The sequence below is a fragment of the Aquarana catesbeiana genome, linkage group LG01 (assembly GCF_042186555.1).
Source record: "Aquarana catesbeiana isolate 2022-GZ linkage group LG01, ASM4218655v1, whole genome shotgun sequence".
Taxonomy (NCBI): domain Eukaryota; kingdom Metazoa; phylum Chordata; class Amphibia; order Anura; family Ranidae; genus Aquarana; species Aquarana catesbeiana.
Window position 1 is genome coordinate 172,185,608 of NC_133324.1, and position 26,899 is coordinate 172,212,506.

At 42.9% G+C, this 26,899-nt stretch overlaps 1 protein-coding gene across 2 annotated transcripts in view; it reads right to left on the reverse strand.

Annotated features, from left to right (window-relative positions):
* CHD1 (chromodomain helicase DNA binding protein 1) overlaps positions 1 to 26,203 on the reverse strand; it is a 159,700-nt gene extending 133,497 nt beyond the window's left edge. For both annotated transcript variants that reach the window (XM_073624566.1, XM_073624565.1), the window contains exons 1-2: positions 25,794 to 26,203; positions 2,572 to 2,736 (exon numbers count right to left, since the gene is read on the reverse strand). In XM_073624566.1, coding sequence (XP_073480667.1) covers positions 2,572 to 2,618 — 47 coding nt within the window. In that variant the 5' untranslated portion in view covers positions 2,619 to 2,736; positions 25,794 to 26,203. The remainder of the gene's footprint in view (positions 1 to 2,571; positions 2,737 to 25,793) is intronic.
* Positions 26,204 to 26,899: the final 696 nt, after the last annotated feature.

Below are 26,899 nucleotides of genomic sequence, written 5' to 3' on the forward strand. Positions count from 1 at the left end.
CCCTTTTAATAGGGGTTCCACTCCTTTGGACCTGTATAGCACCCCTCAGGACAACTTTAGGTAATGTAGCAAGACCAAAAAGAGCCCTGGTTCCTAGGGTCCAGCTCTCAAAGAGAAGAGTTACAGGCAAAACCTCGTTCTTCTATGCGAGGCCCGGGTACCAACCTGTGGCCGCAGTGGCATGGATGGATCCAGTTGTGGAGGCTTTTTAAATCCAGCATTGATCCCTCCTGGAGCTCCTCAGAGCACATCTTCACTCATGACCAACACCTTAGACACTAGCGAAAAAACTGATGTGCTCCTGGAAGGAGGAGGTGTTAAATAGGGGAGTGAACTTCTTTGATTGGGTATACCAGTGTCGAAACCTGAAGGTAGCCCATAACCCATTAATTACTTAAGGCTCTGTGTCCCATGATGTACGATAAAGAAAAAAAAAGGACGTAAATTTAGTTTGGGTACAGTGTTGCACGACCGCGCAATTGTCAATTAAAACGATGCAGTGATGTATTGCAAAAAAAAATGGCCTGGTCATTGAGCAGCCAAATCTTCCGGGGCTGAAGTGGTTTTTGGACTGTGAATTATTTGCACCAGAGCATATATATTTTAACCCTATGAAGTTTACTCTAGCTTGATTGGAATTATTTGATGGTCAATTTTTGCACTATTAAGCACATTGCACTTTTCACATTTGTCAATATTTGTATTTGATGATTTTGCATGAATTTATATCACATGAGCATGTACAGTACTCTTATGTAAGGCACCATACACTTTTCTATAACATTTTTTGACAGAGCCACTTACCCCTCCCCCATCTTACTATACCATTGACAGGTAATATTTGACTAAAAAAAAAAAAAAATGGACCTACTCAGCAGGCAGCATGCTGCATTTAATTTTTCCACTAAGACTGGAGTTCACCTTTAATATTGTTATGTATTCATAAACAAAAAAAAAAAAAACAAACCCTTATATTTCAAAATATAGCCAGTACAATAGTCAGTCTATAGAATAACCTTCTGTAATCCCCTGCACAGTGGATCACAAGAGGAGACAATCAGGTCCTACTGTATTCCACAGTGTTATTAATCTAGCAGTGATAACATGCTGAAAGAAGGAGAGCAAAAGGATGACTTTACCAGTGAGCTGAAAGTCCCTCACTGCCCAATCATGAGCTGTAGAGGAGCATTGACCAAGATCAGGGATGTGAATATATTCTCTGGCAGGGTGCCCAGGTCACAACACAGAATTCTAACTTATGTGTTCAACAAAGTTTATACATTTGTATCTCAAATGTGAATCTACCCCTGTGCTATAGCTCTATTTTAACCACTTATGCCCCGGAAGATTTGGCCCCTTAACCACTTGCCGACCAGCCGCGGCAGTTTTACTGCGGCAGAAAAAAAAATAATAATAATATGCCATAAAACTATCCCCTGTTTTGTAGCCGCTATAACGTTTGCGCAAACCAATCAATATACGCTTATTGCGATATTTTTTTTTACCAAAAATATGTAGAAGAATAAATAAATAATCGGCCTAAACTGAGGAAAATAAATTGTTTTTTTTACATATTTTTGGGGGATATTATAGCAAAAACGAAATCGTGCATTTTTTTCAAAATTGACGCTTTTTTTGTTTATATCGCAAAAAATTAAAATCGCAGGGGAGAACAAATACCACCAAAAGAAAGCTCTATTTGTGGTGAAAAAAAAGGACATCAATTTTGTTTGTGCGTAATGTCGCACGACCACGCAATTCTCAGGTAAAGCAACGCAGTGCCGAATCGCAAAAAGTGCTCTGGTCAGGAAGGTCACCTCTGCGATTTTAATTTTTTGCGCTATAAACAAAAAAAAGACAATTAAAAAAAAAAAAAAATACAATTTTTTTTACTTTTTGCTATAATAAATATCCCCCAATTAAAAAAAAAAAAAAAAAAAAAAAAAAAAAAGATTTCTTCCTCAGTTTATGTATTCTACATTTTTTTTTCCCCTAAAAATATTGCAATAAGCGTATATTGACTGGTTTGCACAAAAGTTATAGCGTCTACAAATAGGGAATAGATTTGTGGCATTTTTATTATTGTTATTTTTTTTTTTTACTAGTAATGGCGGTGACCTGCGATTTTTATCAGGACTGCAATATTGCGGTGGACAGATCGGGCACTTCTGACACTTTTTTGGGACCACTGACATTTATATAGTAATCATTAGCTATTTTTTAGCACTGACTACTGTATAAATGTCATTGGCAGGGAAGGGGATAACATTAAGGGGGGGGGGGGGCGATCAAGGGGTTAAATGCGTTCCCTCAGTGTGTTCTAACTGTAGGGGGGATGGGGCTGCCTGGGGGAGGAGACAGATTGTTGTTCCTAAGCATTAGAAACAACTGATCAGTCTCCTCTCCCCTGACATAACGGAGATCTGTCTATTTACATTGACCTGGTCTTAAAGTGCCTGACGTACAGCTATGACGGCTCGCCCAGGGGAGCCAACATGCCGCAGTATACCTGCGGCGGCAGATCGGGAAGCAGTTAAAGAAGAAAAAAAAACAAAAAACACAAATTCATACCTTGATTTTCCACTGCTATTACTTTCTTCATCACTGTGCCCGTTCATTGTCAAATATTCACAGGTTTAAATGAAATATGTACAAATCCAGGCGTTAATACTTGATCATTAGAATGCTTGTTTGTTAAGAAAAACACTGCTAGAAGAGTGACAATTTCCAGAAAACCTGCAAAAAAAAAAAAATTACAATTATTTTCTGCTGCATAGATCATAAAGTAATACTTTAACAAATTCCAGCAATTCCACACCTAGGAAACTAATGGGTTGTGCTAGATGCAGCTTTACAAAACAATTTCTCATGGCTACGTATTGACACACTGATGCTTACCAGGTCAAAGAGAGAAACCGCTATTAAGTTTTATTCTGCTTTTTTTTTTTTTAAATCGCTTTCTGATTTAGCCTAGGTTTACAGTGATGCGGGTTTGAAATTGTACAAGTTCAGCTGAACTGGCAATGCAGTCCGACTTGAGGCGATTTGAGAAGAGACATCTGTGTGGATTCATGCACAGATGTCTATTGAATTCGCCCCTGAAGTTGCCAAAAGTATTACAGGAAATGTCAAATCGCATACCAAATCCTCCCAATGTGAATGTGGGCTAAAAGTGTCATTAAACCCAAATCATAGACTGTCAATACATGTTCTATTACATTGTGTTCATACTCACTTTACCACTAGAGCATTCATTTTCTGTATACTGCAAAAAAAAAACCTGGTTGATCCTGCTATTTATTGTCCCTCAAGCAACAGTATTTAAATTTAATATAAAAAGAATCTGAGAACTTTATTTTTCCACCTTTAATGTGACCTATAAACTGAGCAACTCAGTTTAAATACAAAACTGAAATCTTTTAAAAACTAAAATAATGTGGTTGCATAAGTGTGCACACCCTCTTATAACTAGGGATGTAGCTGTGTTCAGAATACAGCAATCACATTCAAACTCATGTTAAATAGTAGTCAGTACACACCTGCCATCATTTATTTATGTTTCCAAATAACCCCAAATAAAGTCCAGCTGTTCTAGTAGGCCTTTTCTGACATTTTCTTAGTCGCATCCTACAGCCAAAGAGATTGTCCGCAGACAACTTCCAAAGCATCAGAGGGATCTCATTGTTAAAGGGTATCAGTCAGGAGAAGGGTACAAAAGAATTTCCAAGGCGTTAGATATACCATGGAACACAGTGAAGACAGTCATCATCAAGTGGAGAAAATATGGCACAACAGTGACATTACCAAGAACTGAACGTCCCTCCAAAACTGATGAAAAGACAAGAAGAAAACTGGTCAGGGAGACTGCCAAGAGACCTACAGCAACATTAAAGGAGCTGCAGGAATATCTGGCAAGTACTGGCTGTGTGGTACATGAGACAACAATCACCTGTATTCTTCATATGTCTGGGCTATGGGGTAGAGTGTTTTTTCTTACAAAGAAAAACATCCAAGCCTGGATACATTTTTCAAAAACACATCTGAAGTCTCCCAAAAGCATGCGGGAAAACGTGTTATGGTCTGATAAAACCAAGGTTGAACTTTTTGGCCATAATTCCAAAAGATATGTTTGGCGTAAAAACACCATCGTACCCACAATGAAGCAAGGTGGTGGCAACATCATGCTTTGAGCTGTTTTTCTTCAGCTGGAACAGGGGCCTTAGTCAAGGTAGAGGGAATTATGGACAGTTCCAAATACCGGTCAATATTGGCAAAAAACCTTCAGACTTCTGCTAGAAAGCTGAACATGAAGAGGAACTTCATCTTTCAGCATGACAACGACCCAAAGCATACATCCAAATCAACAAACGAATGGCTTCACCAGAAGAAAATTTAAGTTTTGGAATGGCACAGCCAGAGCCCAGACCTGAATCAGATTGAAAATCTGTAGGGTGATCTCAAGAGGGCTTTGCACAGGAGATGCCCTTGCAAACTGACAGATTTGGAGGGTTTTTGCAAAGAAGAGTGGACAAAATTTGCCAAATCAAGATGTCCCATGCTGATAGACGCATACCCAAAAAGACTGAGTGCTGCAATAAAATCAAAAGGTACCTCAACAAAGTATTAGTTTAAAGGTGTGCACACTTATGCAACCATATTATTTTAGTTTATTTTTACTTCCCTCCACCTAAAAGATTTCAGGTTTGTTGTACCGTTTATATAGGTCACATTAACCTCCCTGGCGGTAATCTCAAGTCTGGCTCAGAGTGAATTTTCATTCCCAAAAGCGGTAACCCCGAACCACACTCGGGATTGCGATGCAGTAACCTGGGAAAGTTACTTACCTTGTCCCCAGGATCCTTCGATGTTCTCCCACTGTGTGCGCGGGCTGTGTCCTCTGACCGATGTACTGTGTGCTGGGCTCCGTTCCCTGCGAGCGTCGCGACGCATGGGGACAGACCCCGGCACCAAATTCAAAAAGCGCTATAAAAACAAAACATACAGTACACTGTAATCTACAGATTACATTACTGTATCAAATTATTTCACATCCCTTTTGTCCCTAATGTTTTGTCCAGTGCCCTGCATGCAGTTTTATATTATATATACTGCTCTTTCTGCCTGGAAACGTGAGATTCTCCATGGCAACCAAAAAGCGTCCCTTTACGTCAAAAGCGATTTTAGACCAGCTAGAAAACAGCGATCGTAAATTAGAAACACTTGCAGAATTGAGCGATAGTAATTCGTGGGGAAATTCATCAAACACTGAAAGTAACGACAGCGACAATTCTGCAACTGAGCAAACTTCAGTGATTTGATTACATTTAATAATAAAATTATATTATTTGTTATAATTATAGTTATTATAATTTATGATTTCGTGGTTCAACCTTTATCATACCCGGAATGTATACTAGACTCTTGTTTGGACAGATTTAAGTTATTCCTAAGAATTACAGGCCTGTAGACGGCAAAATTTTCCTGCGAAACAAATGTACCGCTTTGAGACGCAAATATCTGACAATCATACCACCAGGGAGGTTAAAAGATGGAAAAAGTTCTGAAATGATTTACCTTGGTCTTATTTTTTTACATCACAGAAAACTGACATTTAAACAGGGGTGTGTAGACTTTTTATCTCCATTGTACAGTAGAGCTGCACGAATAATCGTTAAGAATCGAGATCGCGATTCTTTCCCCCTCACGATCTTAAAGCATTTTCCCGAATTCTATGCAGAGTTCTCTGCTCAAGCTGACAGCTGTCAAAAACAAACAAAAAAAAAAAAAAAAACACACACAGGCAGTCTGCCAAGTTTCACAACATTCCTCAGCCCTGAGCCAACTATAAACATTGTAACATTTGTTCTTTAGATCATAGGGCTCTTTCACACATGCGGACCGTTCAGATCTGCCTTTCCGTTTTTTCAGCGGATCTGAAAGGTCGCTCCATACATCTCTGTGGAGCGACGGATGTCAGCGGTGACATGTCCGCTGACATCCGATCCACAAAATCCAGACATATTGAAACTCTATTTTCCAGCCGTCTGGCGGATCGGATGAAAACGGACAGGCGGTCTGTAATCATCCGATCCCCCATAGAGGACAGCAGAGATCTGACAGGTCCGTCCCTGCACAGCGTGCACAGACAGACTTGTCATCTGCCGGCTCAGCGGGGATCAACGGAGCGATCCCTGCTGAGCAAGCGGATGGCTGAATACGGATCCGCAAGTGTGAAAGAGCCCAAAGGAATAAACTTGGTCTGTAAATGAGGGAAGTTTAACCACTTGAAGACTAAACCTTTTTCTGACACTTGTTGGTTTCAATTTAAAAATCATTATTTTTGCTAGATTACTTAGAACCCCCAAACATTATATACGTTTTTTAGCAGAGACCCTAGAGAATAAAATGGTGGTCACTGCAATATTTTATGTCACAGTGTATTTGCGCAACAGTCTTTCAAATGCAATATTTTGGGAAAAACATACACTTTAATATATTAAAAAAAACTCATCAGTAAAGTTAGCCCAATTTTTTTGTATAATGTGAAAGATGTTACGCCATGAGAATTGTGATCTTTAGTCTAAGCAAAAAAAATTGTGAATCTCATTTTTCCCAGAATCGTGCAGCTCTACTGTACAGTATCTTCCAATAACATGGTCCGACAAAGGCCTGGTAAGATCAGGGCCTCTTTCACACTTGCAAGACTTGTCCTACGACTTGGGACTGTAAAGTCGCACGACAAGTCGTTCCCCATGATTTCCAATGACTACCATTCATATTAGTACAACTTCAAGTCATGCCGACTTCAAAGTAGTCCCTGCAGTACTTTGGTCTGACTTTGATATGAGTTACACAGGCATTCCCTGAAATCGTAGCAAAAATTGTGTCACAATTGCAGCTGCGAAGTCACAGCAAAAATCGGGCAAGTTTGAAGTTACAGTAGTGTGAAAGGGGCCTAAAGGAGAAGTTCAGCCTGAGTTTTTTTAGGGTGGGCTTCTCCTATGGGTCACAGGAGTGCAATTCATTTTGCACTCCTGTGACCCGTTTTCAGCGGAGAGCGGTCTGAAGTCCACTCTCCGCTGACGTCACTGCAATCAGTCGAGGCAGCGCGTCATCCCAACTTCAGAAGTCCGGATCTGCCAGCTGCCTTGACTGATGGCAATCTCAGCGAGCTGCCAAGATGGCCGCTCCCCGCCTCAGCGCTCCAATGAGTGTGGAGGAACAGTGCAGGAGAGATGCCGACTGACAGTAAGCATCTCTACGCTTGGGGAGGAGTGAGAACCGAGTCATTGGCGATGTTCGGTGGCTCGGTTCTCAGTGCAGACACACTGGGGGACAGCTGCAGCATCTACCTAGGTAAGTATAACTCTTAAAAAAAGGAAACATACTTCTCTTTTAAAAGACCGGCAAACAAAAGGTAGGTCATGCCGACTTGGGAAACTGTTCTAAAAACAGGCTCATTGAGTAGGCAAGTGGATACTAGAGTTGTCCCGATACCACTTTTTTAGGACCGAGTACAAGTACCAATACTTTTTTTCAAGTACTCGCCGATATCGATTACCGATACTTTTTTTTTTTTTTTTTAATGTCACGTGACAGTGTTTTTTTTTTTTTTTTTTTTAACAATGCTTTCTTTTTTTTCTTTTTTTTGGGGGGGGGGGGTGAACGGTGTGTTTATTTACATTTTTATTATTTTTTACAATAATATTTTTTTTTATTATTTATTGCAATATGTGTTTTTTTTTTTTTAATCAGCCCTGTTGGGGGACAGAGAAAGAGACAGAGGATAGACATTTTCCAGTCCCTTTCTCTGCAGCCTCAGCTGCACTGAGAACGAATGGAGAAAAGACAACGGCTCCTCTCCATTCATAAACGGAGACATCGTAATCACAGGAGATTACAATGTTTCAGTTATGTGAATGGACAGAGTCAGCTGACTGTCCATTTACAAAGGAAGGAGGAGGACATGGAGGGGGACATGGAGGGGGACATGGAGGGGGACAGAGGAGGACAGCGGGTTATAGCCAAATTTAACCTTTAGCACAACATGCCTTCCCACTACTCTACATAATGTAATAAAGATGAGAAGGAAGGTGGTGTTTGTTGCCCAAAACAGAATAGCAGGCTATGTCAACAATGCTCCTCCTCCATAGAAACAGTGCAGTGAGGGGATAGGATGCGGGTTACTGGCAAATCTCCAGGTACAAAAGTGAACCCTTCCCGCCGATGCCTATATGTGTCCTCATTGAAGTGGATCATCATCAGTGAGACTGAATGCCACACAGCACAGAGGCCTCTCATCAAGAGCCCTGGTACTTGTACTAAGAATGCTGGTTCCCAGTCACCTGATCGCTGTGATAACCTCTAAGTGGCTATCGCAGTGATCAATCACGGTGCAGCCTGCTCATGTGTTTTTTTTCCCTCTTCTGAAGAAAGAGAAAAATACATTGCATCTTTCTCTCCATGCAGGGGAGAAAGATATAAACAAATGATTGTAGGATACTAAAGCGCTGACGTGGATAAACTCAATGCTGATACTTAATATTTAACAAGAGATGGCCAAATAATATAGCTGCAACGAAATGAGTGATTGGATCAGTAAATAATTTAAGTGGTTAATTGCGCTATTATCCTCTTATTACTACATCAATGTGAATACTTAAATCAGTGATTGGCTAAATCAATCCTCCTAATTAATAATATATCATGTATGAACACCTCAAAGTGATCTAAGAAATCTTAAAATTACTGAAAATTGAATACAATTGCCAAAATTAAAATTACCCCACCATCATAAACGTGAATAAATAAATGAATTAAGACTATTAACATAAAATGCTCAAAATTATATCTGCTGAGTTATATAAAAGTGTGAATATATTCAGTGCCAATTTTGCTAAAAATATATCATAAACTTGAATCAATATATAAACAGGTGACTGAATAAGTGAAAAAATCATCAGCATATAGTGCTCAGAATCCATCTAGTATTTTGTGCATATAATGAGTTCAATCAGTGCCGGTTTCAATGTAACAAAATGTGAATCAATAAATAGTGTCAACAAAAAGTTTTACTTTCACTCCTTCTCTCGTTTCGTTTTACTCGGCTAATCCGCTCATATCCAGGACATGAAAAGATAAAAAAATATACATCCATTGCGCAGAGATCATACCAGTTGAATACTAAGTGTCAGACTACTCAGTTTCACTCACATTTCCAACTCCACACGAACGCATTTACATTGATCAGCTGCACGGAGCTCATCGCTGAGGCTATTCATCCATCGCCACTGCTCACACACTGCAAGTGCTGGGAACGTCACAGGCTCCTCCTCCCTACGCGTTACGTCACAGCCACGTGACTTTTTCAAGGTTGCCGCAGGTGGGATCTCCCATCCTGGGCGGGCATCATATGACGTCCGAGGAGCCGATGCGCTTGCCCGACGGCCGCCGGGCACCCGCGATCGTTTGTGACAGAGCAGGAACAGGGATCTGTGTGTGTAAACACACAGATCCACGTCCTGTCAGGGGAGAGGAGATGGATCGTGTGTTCCTAGTGTATAGGAACACTCCTCTACAAGTACCACCCCCCCCCCCCCGTTAGAACACACAATGAAGGAACAATTAATCCCTTGATCGCCACGTTAACCCCTTCCCTGCCAGTGACATTTACACAGCAATCAGTGCATATTTATAGCTCTGATCGCTGTATAAATGTCAATGGTTTAAAAAAAAGTGTGATCTGTCCGCCGGATAAATAAAAAAGCCATAAGTCAATAACCTATTTTGTAGGTGCTATAACTTTTGCACAAACCAATCAACTAATACTTTTTGCGATTTTTTATTAACCAAAAGTATGTAGAGGAATACATATTGGCCTAGACTGAGGAAATTTTTTTTTTTTCTAAAAATTGGGATATTCTTTATAGCAAAACAGCAAAAAAATTGTGTTTTTTTCAAAATTATCGCTCTTTTTTTGTTTATAGCGCAAAAAATAAAAACCACAGAGATGATCAAATACCACCAAAAGAAAGCAAATTTGTTTGGGTACAACGTTGCAGGACCACGCAATTGTCAGTTAAAGCGACGCAGTGACGTATCGCAAAAAATGGCCCGGGCAGGAAGGGGGTAAATTCCAGGGCTGAAGTGGTTAAAGAAACTTTTTTTTTTTGGGTTAGCACTAACTGAATTTAAAAATTATTTAAAGCGGAGTTCCACCCAAAAGTGAGACTTCCGCTTTAAGCACTCCTCGCCCCCCCTTACATGCCACATTTGGCAAGTAATTTTTTTGTGGGGGGGCGTGCAAGTACCTAGATTGCCTGGCCACAACTCGCGCATGTGCATCCAGCTATGAATGCCCAAACTTGCAATGCCGGCGCCGCAGAGAGGATCAAGGATTCAGACAGGTGCATCGCTAGACCAGGGCTCGACAAACCCCGGGCGCCAGGTCGCATTTGCGACTAGAATTAGCGACCTGGCGCCTGGGGCGGCACAGCTGGGGTGTCCTGTGTCCGTTCGACACCCCCCCCACCTCCCGGCGATCGCGTTGGGCCGCGCCGGTAATTGAGGCCCCGGCTTTGCGGCCTACTGCAGTCCTATGGTTCCTTCTGTAATCGGGCGCCCTCTGGTGGTGGCCGTTGGTATGACAAGACATCCACCAATGCTAATGGAGCTTCCCCTGCCTGTTTTCACTGCCTGCTCATCTCCTTCCCTTTACTTAGAACCCTCAAACATTATATTTTTTATTCTAACACCCTAGAGAATAAAATGGCGGTCATTGCAATACTTTCTGTCACACCGTATTTGCGCAGCGGATTTACAAGCGCACTTTTTTGGGAAAAAATACTTTTTTTAATTAAAAAATAAGAAAACAGTAAAGTTAGCCCAATTTTTTTTATATTGTGAAAGATAATGTTACGCCGAGTAAATTGATTCCCAACATGTCACGCTTCAAAATTGCGCCCGCTCGTGGAATGGCGACAAACTTTTACCCTTTAAAATCTCCATAGGCGACGTTTAAAAAAATTCTACAGGTTGCATGTTTTGAGTTACAGAGGAGGTCCAGGACTAGGATTATTGCTCTCGCTTTAACGATCGTGGCGATACCTCACGTGTGGTTTGAACACCACTTTCATATGCGGGCGCTACTCACATATGCGTTTTGCTTCTGCAAACGAGCTCGGAGGGACAGGGCGCGTTTACAAAAATTTTTTTTTTTTCTTATATATTTTACTTTTTATTTTGTATTTTTACACTGTTTAAAAAAAAAAAAAAAATGGTGTCACTTTTATTTCTATTACAAGGGATGAGGCACATTTAAATTTTTTTTTTTTTCTTATTTTAACTTTTTTTTTCACTGTTCTTTTAAAAAAAAAAAAAAAAAGTCACTTTTATTCCTATTACAAGGAATGTAAAAATCCCTTGTAATAGAAAAAAAACATGACAGGACCTCTTAAATATGAGATCTGGGGGTCAAAAAGACCTCACATCTCATAATTTACACTAAAATGCATTAAAAAAAAAAAAATAAAAAAAAATTGTCATTTGAAAAAAAAAAATAATAAAATGTCCCTTTAAGAGCTATGGGTGGAAGTGACGATTTGACGTCGTTTCCGCCCTGCAATGACTTGGAGATGGGCAGGGCCATCTTCCTCTCACTCGTCTCCATGTCAGGCCAGGGATAGATCCGGATCGCCTCCGCCGTTACCGACGGCCACGGTAAGCGGTGAAGGGCACCGAAGCGCGGCGGTCAGTCTACCTGTCAGTTTTTCAGGCGGACCTGATTGGCTCCTTAGCGGGAATATGGCGGTCTTGTGTCCCTGCATGGCAGGAAATAAAAGCAGTCACATTCGTTCTAGTCGTCTCTGTGTAAATTTAAGATTGGTTAATTTTTATATTGAAAATAAAGCTTTGTCGGTCGTTTAAAAAAAAAAAAAAAAAAAAAAACCTGGCTCCTAACTTTTTTAGCTGGCTCCTAGATTCCAAGCAAATTTGTCAAGCCCTGCGCTAGACTGTGAGACAGGTAAGCATCTGTTTATTAAAAGTCAGCAGCTACACTTAGTAGCTGTTGACTTTTAATAAACTTACAAACGAGTAACGCTTTAAAAACAATATGCATATATTTCAAATGTCTATTGGCCATTTACCTATACTGTAGTTCTCTAATAGGAAGTTGAAAAAAGTAACGGTGAAAGCGCTGCTATGGGGGCCTGTTCCCACCCGTACATCTGGGAAAATACAGGTGCTTTTCTGGTGCATCAATGCACATTTTGGGCCATACAGACTTCAATGGGAGGCACACAAAAACCATGAAAAACCTGCATTGAAAACATTCAAAACAGGTGACAATGCAGATGCCAAGGTGTGAACTAAGCCTATGCCAGTTCATGATAAACCAGAAAAAAAAAATAATTGCACCTCAAAGTTTCAGAAATGTAGAACACCTTCACTACTTGCCTCATACTAGAAATAGAGATTCCTCAAAACTACTAGAGCCACCAGTGTGAAAGCCAGAGCATGACATGCAAATATAAGAACTGTTTGCTGGTTTAAGATCAATGCAAATATGTCTCAAATGCAGGCAGCTGCTTCAATGTAATCCATCAGTTACTAAACACTTGTAAAGCAACTGAAGCACTAATTAGGTAACGTAACTACCTGACCCCCGGAAGATCCCCCCCTCCCCCCATGACCAGGTCATTTCTTGCTTTTTGGCACTGTTACTTTGTTACTTTAACTGACAATTGCGGACAGGTAATGCTGTAGAAAATTAAATTTATATAATTTTTTTCCCCACAAATATAGCTTTCTTTTGGTGCCACTTGATCACAATTGGAGGTTTTTATTTTTTTACGCTATAAAACAAAACAAACAAACAAAAATAAAAAAAAAGGAGGAAAATGAAAATAAATACATTATAATTTTTTTCACTTTCTGCTATAAAACATATCAAATTAAAAAAATGTAATCAATCAAATTTCTTCATAAATTCGGGCCAATATGTGTTCTGCCACATGTTTTCAGTAGAAAAAAAATCCCAATAAGCGTATAATGATTGGTTAGTGTGAAAATTATAGTGTCTACAAACTATGAGAGACACACACACTGGAATTTTTATTTATTGTTTTTTATTCTAGTAATGGCACAATCAGCAACTTGTAGAGGGGCTAATAGTATGGTGGGCAATCTGACAATTTGCAGGAACCAGTGACACAAATACAGTGATCAGTGCTAAAAATATGCACTGTCACTGTACTGACACTGGCTGGGAAGGGGTTAATATCTAGGGCGATGAAATGGTTAAAGTGTGTGCCTAACAGTGATTAGTGCATTCACTGTGTGGTGTTTTTACTAGCGGATCTGTTGTTTTTTTTCTCACTGCTTTGCAGGGAAACAAACAAAAAAAAAAAAAAAAAACAGCACTTCCCCGCTGACCAGACAGAGCTCTATATTGTTTACATTTACAGAGCTCTGTCCCATCATCCTCTTCACCAATCAGCTGATGCCGGCAGTCAATCATTGGCCAGGAACCGCTGATCAGCTTGTGTTGTGACCAATAACAGCACAGCCAACGCGCGCACCTCCTACTCGGAAGTGCTGGATCACGTACTAGATATATGATCCAGCACAGTAGAGCTGCTCTGCCGTTGTACTCCTACATGAGGCGGGAGGCAAGCAGATAACTACTGGATGACCAGTTATACAAAAAACAAAAAAACAATACAGTACTATACTAATGTTAAAAATAGAGCCTGGAAAGTGCAACAGGGTCAAACTGCATGTATTACCATGTAGAAAAAAAAGCATGCAAAACTATCATCTTCAGACTAGTTTATTTGTATTTTATGTTTGTAGGACTGTTTTATGCCAGTCATAAAGTACGTGTTTTGCTACTGAGGTAACAGATTACAGCATCACTTGTGACAATCCTGAGAAGTATTCAAGCCCAACTTACACACATTTACCACAGAGCGAGAAGGTGAGAGAAGTCCTGTCATGTTTTAACTATGGACTGTGACCCCACTGGAGAGATTTCTTCTCATTTTCCCATTTCCTAAAATGGATTATAGTTGTAACTTTTATCAGGATACTCAACAGCATCAACTTAATACATGTAGCTAGAATTTTCATAGGCACTGCATGGATAGATATAACAAATTAAAATCACAATCACATGGCTAATTTTGTATTAATGTCCTAAACCAACGATTTGTGATATTATATTCTCCACATATGAGATAGATCACAAATATCTCTTGCCTCAGAATGGCAGAATGCATGTGGAGTAACCCAATGCATTTCGAACAATTGCCTTCTTTAGGAATACAAATGGTAGATTATCTAGAGCAGTGGTTCCCAACCACAGTCCTCAAGTATCCCCAACGGGCAATGTTTTGGGAACTTCCCTTAGATAAAATAGCTCTTATCCATACCATGTCATGGATTTTGATTTAAAGCAGCTGTGCAAAGTAAAGGAAAACCTGAAACCATGACCTGTTGGAGGGTATTTGAGAACCACTGATCTAGAACATAGTATGCCTTTTTATAAAATACATTCTTAATCAAAACCATTCACTATAGTATTCTTGAATGCATTACTTTCCATGAATCTATAATGCAGAAGAAAGTTCGGGTGAGATTTTTAGGATGTTGGCACATTTGAGCATGTAGCAGAACTGCATGATTAATCGTTTAAAAAAAAAAAAAATAAATAAATTGCAATATCAATTTAACCCCCCCCCCCCATGATCTTAATCAAGCATTTCCACGATTCATGTAACAAGTGCAGAGCAGTTCCCTGCTCACAGCTGTCAAAAAACAAGACGACAAAAAAAAAAAAAAAAAAAAAAAAAAAAAAAAAAAAAAGCAGACAGCAAGAGAGATAAAAAAAAAAAAAAACACACCATCTTTCTGTTCATTTACAGGTCAAAGGGATGAACTTAGGTAAATGAGGTCATTTTAACCACTTAAAGGGGTTGTAAAGGCAGAAGGTTTTTTATCTTAATGCATTAATGCATTCTTACCTGAGGCCCCTTCTCTGTCCAGCGATGTCCACGAGTGTCTCAGCCATCCAAGATTCTCCCTCCTGATTGGCTGAGGCATAGCAGTGGAGCCATTTTGCTGCCGCTGCTGTCAAAGTCAGCTAGCCAACCAGGGGAGAGGGGGGGTGGGGCCAGGTATGGGCTTCATGTCTGAATGGACACAGGGAGTTGCGACTCGGCTGCCCCATAGCAAGCTGCTTGCTGTGGGAGCACTCAACGGGAGGGAGGGGCCAGGAGCACAGAAGAGAGACCAGAAAAGAGGAGGATCAGAGCTGCTCTGTGCAAATCCACTGCAATGGAGCAGGCAAGTATAAAATGTTTGTTATTCTTACTGGGGGAAAAAAAACAAAGACTTTACAGTCATTTTAACCACTTCAATACCGGGCCTATTCTGGGAATTCTCTCCTACATGTAAAAATCATCATTTTTTTGCTAGAAAATTACTCAGAACCCCCAAACATTATATATATATTTTTTTAGCAGACACCCTAGGGCAGGGGTGTCAAACTCAATTTCATTGTGGGCCCGCATCAGCATTATGATTGCCCTCAAAAGGGCCAGTTATATCTGTAAGATTAGATGTCCAGCACATCCCCTCCCCTTACATTAGATGTCAAAAGCCACCCCACCATCAGAAGTTGAGTGCCCCACCCTCTCTAACATCACAGTGCACCCCCCCTTTCCTTATGCTGCTGCTGGGAATAAGCTGGATGCATTGCTTGAAAGCAGAAAGTAAGGGTCTGGAGGAGGACCAGAGGAGGGCTGGAGCTCTCCTGCAGCTGCAGCAGAGGTGCGAGGGCCACATGAAATGGTCTGGAGGGCCGGATTCAGCCCGCGGGGCCTTGTGTTTGACACCTGTGCCCTGGGTAATAAAATGGAGGTCATTGCAACTTTTTATCTCGCACGGTATTTGCGCAATAATTTTTCAAACGCCTTTTTTTTTTTTTTTAACAAAACAGTAAAGTTTGCCCAATTTTTTTGTAGAATGTGAAAGATGATGTTACGCCGAATAAATAGATACCTAACATGTCACGCTTTAAAATTGCGCAGTCATGGAATGGCGCCAAACTTTGGTACTTAAAAATCTCCATAGGCGAAAATTACAGGTTAACAGTTTAGAGTTACAGAGGTGGTCTAGTGCTAGAATTATTGCACACACTCTTAACGCACGCAGCAATACCTCACGTGTGGTTTGAACAGCGTTTACATATGTGGGCAGGACTTGCGTGTGCGTTCGTTTCTGAGTGCCAGCTACCGGGGACAGGGGCGTTTAAAATTTTTTTTTTTTACTTGTTTTTATTTTTACACTTTTACTTTTTTTATCACTTTTATTCCTATTACAAAGAATGTAAACATCCCTTGTAATAAGAATCTATTGTGACAGGTCCTCTTTATGGAGAGATGTGGGGGTCAATAAGACCCCGCATCTCTCCTCCAGGCTGGAAAGCATGAGATCGAGAAAAAAAAAAATTCACCGATCTCATGCTGACAGCTGCGATCGCGGCTTTGTTGACATCCGGGAACCCGGACGTGACGTCATAACGTGGGCCTCCGACGATCATAGAGATGACTGGTGACCATCTGGTCACTGGAAATCTCTGTCGTGATCCGGCGTCAGCCGATTCTTTCTCCGGGCCCCCCGTAGCACAGGAGAGCCCGGAGAAGCACTGGACAGCGGCAGGAGGGGGTGGTGTCCCCTCCTGACGCCTATAAGGACGATCAAGCGGCGGAACTGCCGCTATGATCGTTCTTATCGTGCACAGAATCGCCGGCTGACTAGAATGATATCCGAATGATGCCTGTAGCTACAGGCATCATTCAGATATCCCTGCACAAAGTAGAGGACGTCATTTTACTATGGTCGGTTATTGAAGTGATTAAGGACCCAAATGATTTTTGCCCCTTAATGACCAGGCCATTTTTTGCGATACAGCACTACGTCGCTTTAACTGACAATTGCGTAGTCGTGCGACGTTGTACTCAAACAAAATGTATGTCCTTTTTTTCCCCCCACAAATAGAGCTTTCTTTTGTCTTCATCAGTTTAGGCCGATATGCATTCTTCTACATATTTTTGGTATAAAAATCGCAATCTTGGTTTGCACAAAGGTTATATATAGTGTCTACAAAATGGGAATATATTTGTGGCATTTTTTATTTTATTTATTTTTTTACTAGTAATGATCGGTGATCAACGATTTTTAGCGGAACTGCAACATTGCAGCAGACAGATCGGACACTTTTGGGACCAGTGACATTTATACAGCGATCAGTGCTAAAAATATCCACTGATTACTGTATAAATGTCACTGGCGGGGAAGGAGTTAACACTAGGGCGCGATCAAGGGGTTAAGTGTTCCCTAGGGAGTGTCTCTAACTGTGGGGGCAGTGTATTGACAGGAGGAGACAGATCCCTGTTCCTAATCTCCTCCCCTGACAGAATGGAGATCTGTCCGTTTACATTGACAGATCGCCGTTCTGTCAGGAGCGATCGCGGGTGGCCAGCGGACATTGGCGTGCATTGGCTCCAGTGTCGGGGGCCCGTGCACCCCCTAGTGGTTTTAAAGCGGGCAGCGTACAATGGCGGTGATTCGCCTAGAAGAGCTAACCTGCCGCAGTACAACTGCGGCTGCTGGTCCTTAAGTAGTTAAAAGACTAAGCCTTTTTCTGATACTTGTCGCTTACAAGTTAAAATCAGTATTTTTTGCTAGAAAATTACTTAGAACTCCCAAACATTATATATATATATATATATATATATATATATATATATATATATATATATATATATTTTTTAGCAGAGACCATAGAGAATAAAATGGCAGTAATTGCAATAGTTTGTCATACTGTATTTGCTCAGCGGTCTTATCACTGAGAAAAGAGTGATCAAACACCGCTAATCGCTTGGTTCTCAGAGCTCCCTGAGCAGAAAGCTGGTGATGATCAGTCAGCAGCTCTCTGCTCCCCCCCCCTTTACTCACTGGAGTGCTGGGCTGTGGAGGGGGCGGGAGCAGATGGCTCAGGCTCTCATAAGCTGGCTGGGCCAGGCTCTGTCCAGGTATGTGGGTGGATCCCGACCACATAGTCGCGATCCCTCCTGAGCCTGGACCAGCTCTGTGATATTAGCCGACAGCAGGCTTCAGCCCACCCTTTACTGAAAACGGATCTACAGGGGAAGTACAGCCAAACGAGATGTGGCTGTACTTCTTTAAATTTCAAAACTTGTGAAAAAAAAAAAATATTGTCTGGAGTTTGGCTTTAAACATTAGTGACGCCATCGCAGCCTGGCCATTCAAGTGGTTGAACAGACCGAACCTGAAAGACCAGAAAATGAACGCACCCGTGAGAACAGAAAGCATTGTCTGACAGATCTGCTTAATGTGCTGATATGCAATGTATGCTAGAATATTGTGCTTAGGGGCCCAAGTCACACCTGAGTGATTTGCAGTGCATTTCCAGAGAAGCTTCAATGCAAGGCAACAGATTTCTATATTTTATTGTGCCTGTTCATATCTAAATGATATAATGTTACTCAACGTTCAGAAAAAGTGCAGGAGCTGCTTTGGGACATGATCACACGTTTTAATGTGAGCACCTAAAAATCATACATAACGGTACAGAATAAAAGATCTGAAATGACACGAAAAGGCGCATGGGTAAATTCAAGCTTACTCATACTATACAGAACCTTATGGTGCAAACAGTTTGTGTGGGGCTTCACAAAATAAAAGCGAGAAAGTACAATTACAAAACAAGACAAGAACTTTCTTTTTTATGGAGGATGGGGCCTGCTCCCGTGTGCTTAACCACTTTAATACAGGGCACTCTCCCCCCTTCCTGCCCAGACCAATTTTCAGCTTTCATCGCTGTCGCGCTTTGAATGACAATTGCGCGGTCATGCAACATTGTACACAAACAACATTTTTATAATTTTTTCCCACAAATAGAGCTTTCTTTTGGTGGTATTTGATCATCACTGGGGTTTATTTTGCTAATCAAATAGTGTGCGTCCAGAAGAATGGTGGAACCGCTTAAAGAAGAATTATGGGTTTTGGGTTCTTTCCTCAATCATATTTACCTAGACGGATGCAGGATTGGCCCGATGCTGCATCTGTCCCCTGGCGCCTCTGCACTGAGAGCCGAGCGATCGAACACCGCTGATGGCTCGGTTCGCACAGCTCCCTGAGCAGAGAGCTGCTGTCAATCAGCAGCTCTCCGCTCCTCCACGCTCCATGGAGCGCTGAGCTGTGGAGGGGCAGGGAGCGGCCATCTCAGCGGCTCGCTGAGAGGGGTATCAGTCCAGGCACCTGGCGGATCAAGACTTGCATTGTCGGGATGACGCGGTACCTGGACTGATATCAGTGACGTCAGCAGTGAGCGGACAGAAGTGCAAAACTAACTGCACTCCTGTGACCCTTAGGAGAAACCCAGGCAAACAAGCTTTGGCTGAACTTGTCCTTTAGGGAGGCAAACCAGCCAAACAAATCCCACACCTCGCCGACAGCCTTCTCCCAACATTGTCCATATACAAGTGAACCTGATCTGCCGGCGTCAATAGCAGAAAATCGTGGGCCGCCCATGCATTCCTTGTCAAGTTTAATAGCACTCCAAACGCAGCTCGATGTTTCGATTCGTCGGGCGACAATCGCGGTAAAATCACGCAAACAGAATCGTGGGATGCCTGTTGCCCAACATTCCTCGATTCTGTCTGTGCGAGTTTACTGCGATTGACGCCTGATACGCCAAGATGTGAACGGAGCCTTAAGGCTAGTTCACACCACAAAAACATCCTTCAGATCCATTCCGGATGCATGCGCGTTTTGGACGCATTCCAGTGCGTTTTTGGTGCAGTTCAGCATTTTTTCCCCCCTTTTTTCTGAACCTTAAATGAGGATGTGTGTTCCAGTGCATTTGTGGTGTGTGTTTTACTGCGTTCCAGTACAGTGCAGGAAAAATGCAGCATGTTCTACTATTTTTTCTGGAACTGCAAGCACTGGTGTGAACTATGCCATTGAAAACCATATAACCTACTTTCCATGCGTTTCTGATGCAGAAAAAAAAACACACTGGACTGCATGTGGTGTGAACTGGCCCTTAAAGCACATTACAATGCCTATAGCGTTAATGTGCCTTTCGGAACGCATTGCACAGATGTTCAAGTCATGTCAAGCAGCACTCCCCAAAACACCCGGCAAGATTTTTTTCTTTACAGTGCTAAAATAGGAATTGATCACTTTTGCCGCTTGGCCTACATCTATGTAGCTTCCTGCAGTGTGTAGGGATTTTTTTCATTCAGGAAGGTGCGTTTTTTGGGTTCATAGGCTTCAATGGAAGCACGTGAATAATGCATGTATGTGCGTTTTTGGTAGAGTTTTGTGATTCTAAAGCCTCAAGGTTAATGCATTCTATGCATTAAGGTAAAAATGCTTCTGGGTCACAGACACCCACCTTTATACTTACCTGAGCCCCATCCCGATCCACCGCTGTGCATGAGAGCTGCAGCTCTAATGTGTTTGTCCCTCCTCCACGGGCAATTCAATAGCAGCTCCTGTCAATCAACTCCAGCGATGAGAGGGGGGGGCCAAATCCCACTATCTGTGTCAATGGACGCAGCAGCAGGTCTTGGGAGTGAGGCTGCCCAAGCGCCCCAATAGGGATCGGCTTCCTATTAGAGGCATCATCAAGAAAGGAGAAGCCAAGAGCGCCAGTGGGGAACCTAAGCATAGACAAATTTGTAGCAGGGCGGCACAATGGTGTAGTGGATAGCACTTTCGCCTTGCAGTAAAAAGGGTCGCTGGTTCGATTCCCATTCACGACACCACCTGCCTGGAGTTTGCATGTTCTCCCTGTGCCTGCAAGGGTTTCCTCCGGGTACTCCGGTTTCCTCCCACACTCCAAAGACATGTTGGTAGGTTAATTGGCTTCTGTCTAAATTGGCCCTAGTATATGAATGTGAGTTAGGGACCTTAGATTGTAAGCTCCTTGAGGGTAGCAAGGTGAATGTACAATATATATATGTAAAGCACTGCGTAAACTGATGGCGCTATAGAAGTACCTTAAATAATAAGTTACAAATTTTAACAATTGGGTCTCCTCCTCCAGTAAAAAAAAAAAAAAAAAAATGCATGAACATGCACTGCAAAAACACACCAAAAGACACACGCACAGGTCTAAAATTAGCCGCGAGACCCCATTCACTAGGGGTGCTGAAATTAATCGTTGCATCGATGCATCGCGATTCGGGTGTCCCCGAGGCGGCATCGATGCATAAAACCCCAAAAATCGATGTTTGGTGACGTCATTAGTAGCCCCGCCCCTCCCGGGAAAGCGCTCGAGAAAATTTTTAAACCGTCTTTATTTTAATAAATATATTACAAAGGATGGTGTGCCCCCGCTGTATGTGCTTTTTTAAAAAACAATGTCACTTCATACCGAACTTCGCCAGTATACGATCATGTGACTCCCGGCCCGCCCCGCCCCTCTCCGCTCTTTTCTTCGCTCTCCGCTTCCGCCTCCTGAGTCCTGACGTCAGCGGGGATTTCTCAGTCCCGCCCGCCTCTCTTCTGATACGATAACTATAGTCAGCGGGCGGGACTGAGAATTCCCCGCTGACGTCAGGACTCAGGAGACACGTGAGCGGAGAGCGGAGAGGGAAGAGGAGAGCGGAGAGGGGCGGGACGGCCGGGAGTCACATGATCGTATACCGGCAAAATTTGGTATGAAGTGACATCGTTTTTTAAAAGCACATACAGCGGGGGCACACCATCCTTTGTAATATATTTATTAAAAGAAAGTAATGGGGGGGGGGGGGTCAGTGATGGCTGCGTTTGGCGGGCACAGGTGGCTGTGTTTGGGCACAGGTGGCTGCATTTGGGCACAGGTGGCTGCGTTTGGCGGGCGGGCACTACCCTGTAGTGCACCGGATTAGTGCACTTTTTTAGGGAGTGAGGTTATTTTTAATTCAAAGCGGAGTTCCAGTCAATTTTTTGTTTATTAGAAGTCAGCAGCTACAAAAAAAGTGCATCTTCTGACTTTTAATAAAAAGACACTCACCTGTCCCACAATCCAGCGACGTGGCCACCCAAACCCTCCCTTCTCTCCCCCACCTGTCCACAGCGCTGGCAATACTACTGTGGGCATCCGGCTGTGACAGCTTGCAGCTTCACAGCCGGGTGCGCATGTCTCACTGCGCTGTCCTGCATAGCCGGGCAATCTTTTGGGAACTGTGATGTGTCCTAGAAGATTGCAGGGTGGAAGGGCCACCTAGGCGGCCCAAGCGGAAGTGGGAGCTCGTCGGTAATCGTGATGCATCGCGGAATCGAATCGAATCGTTGACCAGATAATCGTAATCGAATCGTGAGACCAGTGAAGATGCGCAGCCCTACCATTCACACTGCTGCATTTGTGCTTTTTTTGCACATTTTTTATGCAGCAGTACAGGGCAAACAATTCATTTTATTGGGGTTCCCTAGATGCATCAAAAGAAGCCTCAGGACCCTTTCCAGCACTGAGCACTATGCATTTGCTAGCCATTATTGCCCCATGCACACAGGCATAAAAAAATCCACTTTTACAGGTATTCAGCATATTCTGTTACATAAAAAAAGCGCATTTACAAGCGTTTTTTTTTCCATTACAAATCTGAACGCAGCTACATTGCTTTCAACAGAGACTTTCACACAGGTGCTTAAGCATGAACTGCATTCAGATCTGTAACACAAAATCTGTGTCTGAGGACAAATGTTTACAAGCAATACACAAGTATTTAATGATCATTACACAGGAACTTTTGTGCTAGAGAAAAAACACAATAATAAGATCAGTAAAAGATTTACCCTTGTATGAATGTAGCCTAAAAGCATCTAAACGCAGTTTTATGTTAGCCTATATCAAGTGTTTAGAACAGTATTTGAAGTTTTTTGTTTTGGATAGAGTGGAGAGGGATTAAAACGCCTGTCAGTTTTTATTGTTTCTGTGCACCCATTAGGCGGATTCACCCTCTCCATTTGTGCTGTTTACCATTATCATTGAAAGTGAAAGTAAAAGGAAATCCCACATTTTGGGTTGGGATTTTCGCTCACTTCCAGTTTTGGCTACAGGACTGGAAATGAAGGGAAATCTCCCCAATGGCACACAGATGGCAAAAAAAAACTGGTAAGGTTATAAACCTCCCTTACTCTATCTAAAATAAAACAAATATCTTTAGTTCTACTTCAAGAGCTGCATTTAGCGGCATATAAAAAAAAAAAAAAAAAAAAACGTACCAAAGGTGCATTCTGAGAGAAGCTCGTGAGCATATATTACGTGTGTACACATGTAAACAAGCATAAACGTGCGCATATGAACACAAATGTACACCAATGGCCAGAATAAATGAATATTCTGGCCTGTAGGATGCCATATATGTGCACAACCATGACATTAGAGGTAGGGATGCACCGATATTTGACTCGATACCTGGGCAGTCAGGGATGATCAGAGCGGCGGTAGAGGGGGTTACAAGCACCGATCTCCCTGTATAGATTTCAGTAAAGCAGCTCACAGCCGCTGCCGCTCCCCCGGGCTATTGAAATGAATGGGTTTGAACTTGTTGGGTGTTTTTAGAACTGAGGCTTACAGCAGAAAAACGCCCAAAAACACCTAGGTGTGAACAGAGCCTAAGTGCAGTTGAGGCTGCAAAGAAAGGGACTGGGGAATCTTTGTGCTCAGTCCTTTTCCCTGTCTCAAAGGGGAGATGTCAGGGATCTGTTTAGAACCCGGATATCTCACCAAAGCCACTAACAGGGCTGATAAAAAAAAATTGTAATAAACATTTAAAAGTTAAAATTGTAAGAGAAAATTAATAAAAAATAAAAACAAAAAAAACACAAACACTGTCCACTCCCTTTTTTTTTTTTTTTTTTTTGCTAAAAGATTACCTAGAACCCTCACACCTATAATTTTTTTTTTAAGCAGAGGCCCTAGAGAAAAAAAAATGGCAGATTTGCTTGGAGGTTTTTCAAACGTATTTTTTTGGGGGGAAAATACACACTTTAGTGAATTGTAATGCACAAAAACACAATGTAACACCCAATTGTTTGGTAAAGTATAAAAGATGGATGTCATGTCGAGTAAAAAGATACCAAACATGTCACGCTTTAAAACTGTGCACGCTTATGGAACACCACCAAACTACAGTACCTAAAAATCTCCATATGCAATGCTTTATAAGCCTTTATAGGTTACCAGTTTAGTGTTACACAGGAGGTCTGGAGCAAGAATTATTGCTCTCACTATAATGTCCACGACGATACCTCACATGTGTGCTGCAAATACAGTTTTCATGTGTGACCTACCTATATGTTTGTCTTTACGCGTGAGCACAGGGGGAAGGGCCGCTTTAAAAAATGTTTTCTTATTTACTTTTTCTATTTTTACTCTGTCTCTTTACATTTTTTTATCAACTTTATTGCTATCACAAGGGATGAACATCCCTTGTGATAGCATGGGCAGTGACAGGTACCCTTTACTGAGACATCTGAGTCTATTAGACCCCAAATCTCTACTTTGCCCTTAAAAGCATCTGATCAAACTCAGATCGGTTTGATCAGATGCTTTCACAGGCCAGTAATGGCCTATTTACATTAGACCGAAAACGGAAGTGACAAAATACTCACTGCTTCTGGTTTCTTAGACCATAGAGATGATCAGGAACGTTCGGGTCCTCGGTCATCTCTATGGTAAGCTGGTCATCTTTATGGTAAGCCATCTTCTGGTCCTTGGTCATCTCTATGGTAAGCGGGAAGTGACAAAATACTCATTGCTTCTGGTTTCTTAGACCATAGAGATGATCAGGGATGTTATGGTCCTCGGTCATCTCTATGGTAAGCCCTCAGAAATGCCACCTTCAGGCCCGGGCCCCACAGAGGAACAGAAGAGCATGGGAAGGTTGCAGGACAGGGACCCCTTACGCCACATGTAAAAGCTGTCTTTTTAGTAGCTAGGATAGCCTTTACATAAAAAAGGAGCTAAACCTGCAGGGAAAAAAAAAAACCCCTGTACTGGGTCAGGACTGCAGCAGTCGCCATGGCCCCAGCATAACCCCTTCAACCAGAAGATGTACGGGAGCTTCTTCTGAGGGAAGTTGGTAAATTCATACGCCTATGTGCATGATGCCTTATAATTAGGCCACGTTCACACCTCAGCATTCCAGAACAGAGAGAAAATCACAGCAAAATGCTTGCGGTGCTGTTAATTCCTAATAGTACCCCAAATGTGGGTGGCAAACTGCGCTTGGCCCCCAAAAAAGGTACATGAGCTACAGTGGCGTGTTTGTCAGGCGTAGGGCAGCCCATTCAGGTGAGCGAGTCGTCCTACGCTGTCACTTGGGTGCTGACGCATTCCAAACTGCGAGTGTTCCCAGAAGGCGCAGGTGTGAACGCAGTCTTACGGTCACATGGCTGACGTATGGGGCGAGCGATGTGGACGGGGGGCGAGCGATTTGGACGGTTTATATTCTAAGTGTCAGACATTGGTGAGATGGGGGGGCACACACAGGGGGATATGCCCAGGGATGGGAAGCCATAGAGTGGGTAAGCCCCGGGGGGGTGTTTGGTTCCCGCTAGGCCTGGGGATGGTGGAAGAAGCCTCGGCCTCTCCTGTTCCATCATACGGGCCGCCCTCACCTCGTAGTGTGGGCAGCTGTAAGACAGAGCGGCGGGTCTGGCCGTGCCCGCTCCTTTCTGTGTCCCTCCTCCCCGCACATTCCTCTTACCCTGTTCTGTGCGCTCGGCTCACATAGAGGCCTGGCTGTGTGCGTGCGGCCCGGGGCCTGCGCCTCCTTCCGGCTCCCCCTCCTATCCCCGCTCAAGGAGACTTCTATCGTGCCTTTGTTTACAGTAGCGCCGGAGCAGGCCGGCCTCGCGCTGCCTTTCCTCAACACCGACCGGAGCCCCGGGGAAGGTGAACGCCCCTCCCGCCGCTGGCTGCCTCACGGTGACTCGATATCCCCCTCGGCCACCAAGTAGCTCCTTATCTCCAGGCAGCCGCCATGACGCCGCCGAGCTCCTCAGAAACTCCTCACGATGGATGGAAACCCCGGGCGTGACGTCACGGCAGCGCTGCAGAGCGCGTAACTCGGGCCGTAGAATCAGACGAAAGCATCGAGCCCCGCCTCCTTCCCCCACAACACTCAGCAAGCGTAACTGGGGGGCGTGGTCGCTCGGGTTTCGGCCCCACCCACGCAGCGGCGGGAGCGTGCTGGTGAGGTAGGGAAGGCGGGGCTTTGAGGCCAGTCCTAGAAAGTGAGGCGCTCTGCATACTTCCGCTGTGTGCGCGCTGGGCTGTGAGGATGGAAGCTGCCTGCCGGAAGTGGCTGCTGTCGGTGAAATTGTTAGAGGTTCAGGGCGGTATGCAGGTGTAGTCTGCTGCTGTGTTCTCGGCAGTGCTTGTGAGTCACGTTGTGTTCGCTGCCTCTCTACATGGGAGTCGTGGGGCGCTTGTGAGGGGAGGGCCGTGCACAGTTTAACGGTTAGCTCTTGTGTTTTATAGCACTGGGGACCCTGGTGTGAGTCTCGGATAGAACACAGTCTGCATGAGGAGGGCTGCTGCTCGGTGTGCTACGTTCCTTCCCTCCATGCTCTGAGCTCCTTCTACTGTTTTCAAAATTAGAGTAGCTGTGCATAGTAACCAATCAGCTTTTAGCTTGTTCAGGTAAAGACTAAAGCCGGGTACACACGATCAGATTTTTGGACGAACGTTTGTCCGTGGGTTTTTTTTTTTTTTTTTTTTTGTAGCATGCTAATCTTATATTAAAAGTGAAAAGATTACTAAAATATATGAAAATTCTTGTATGACAGAATACAACTTCAGAAGTGATGT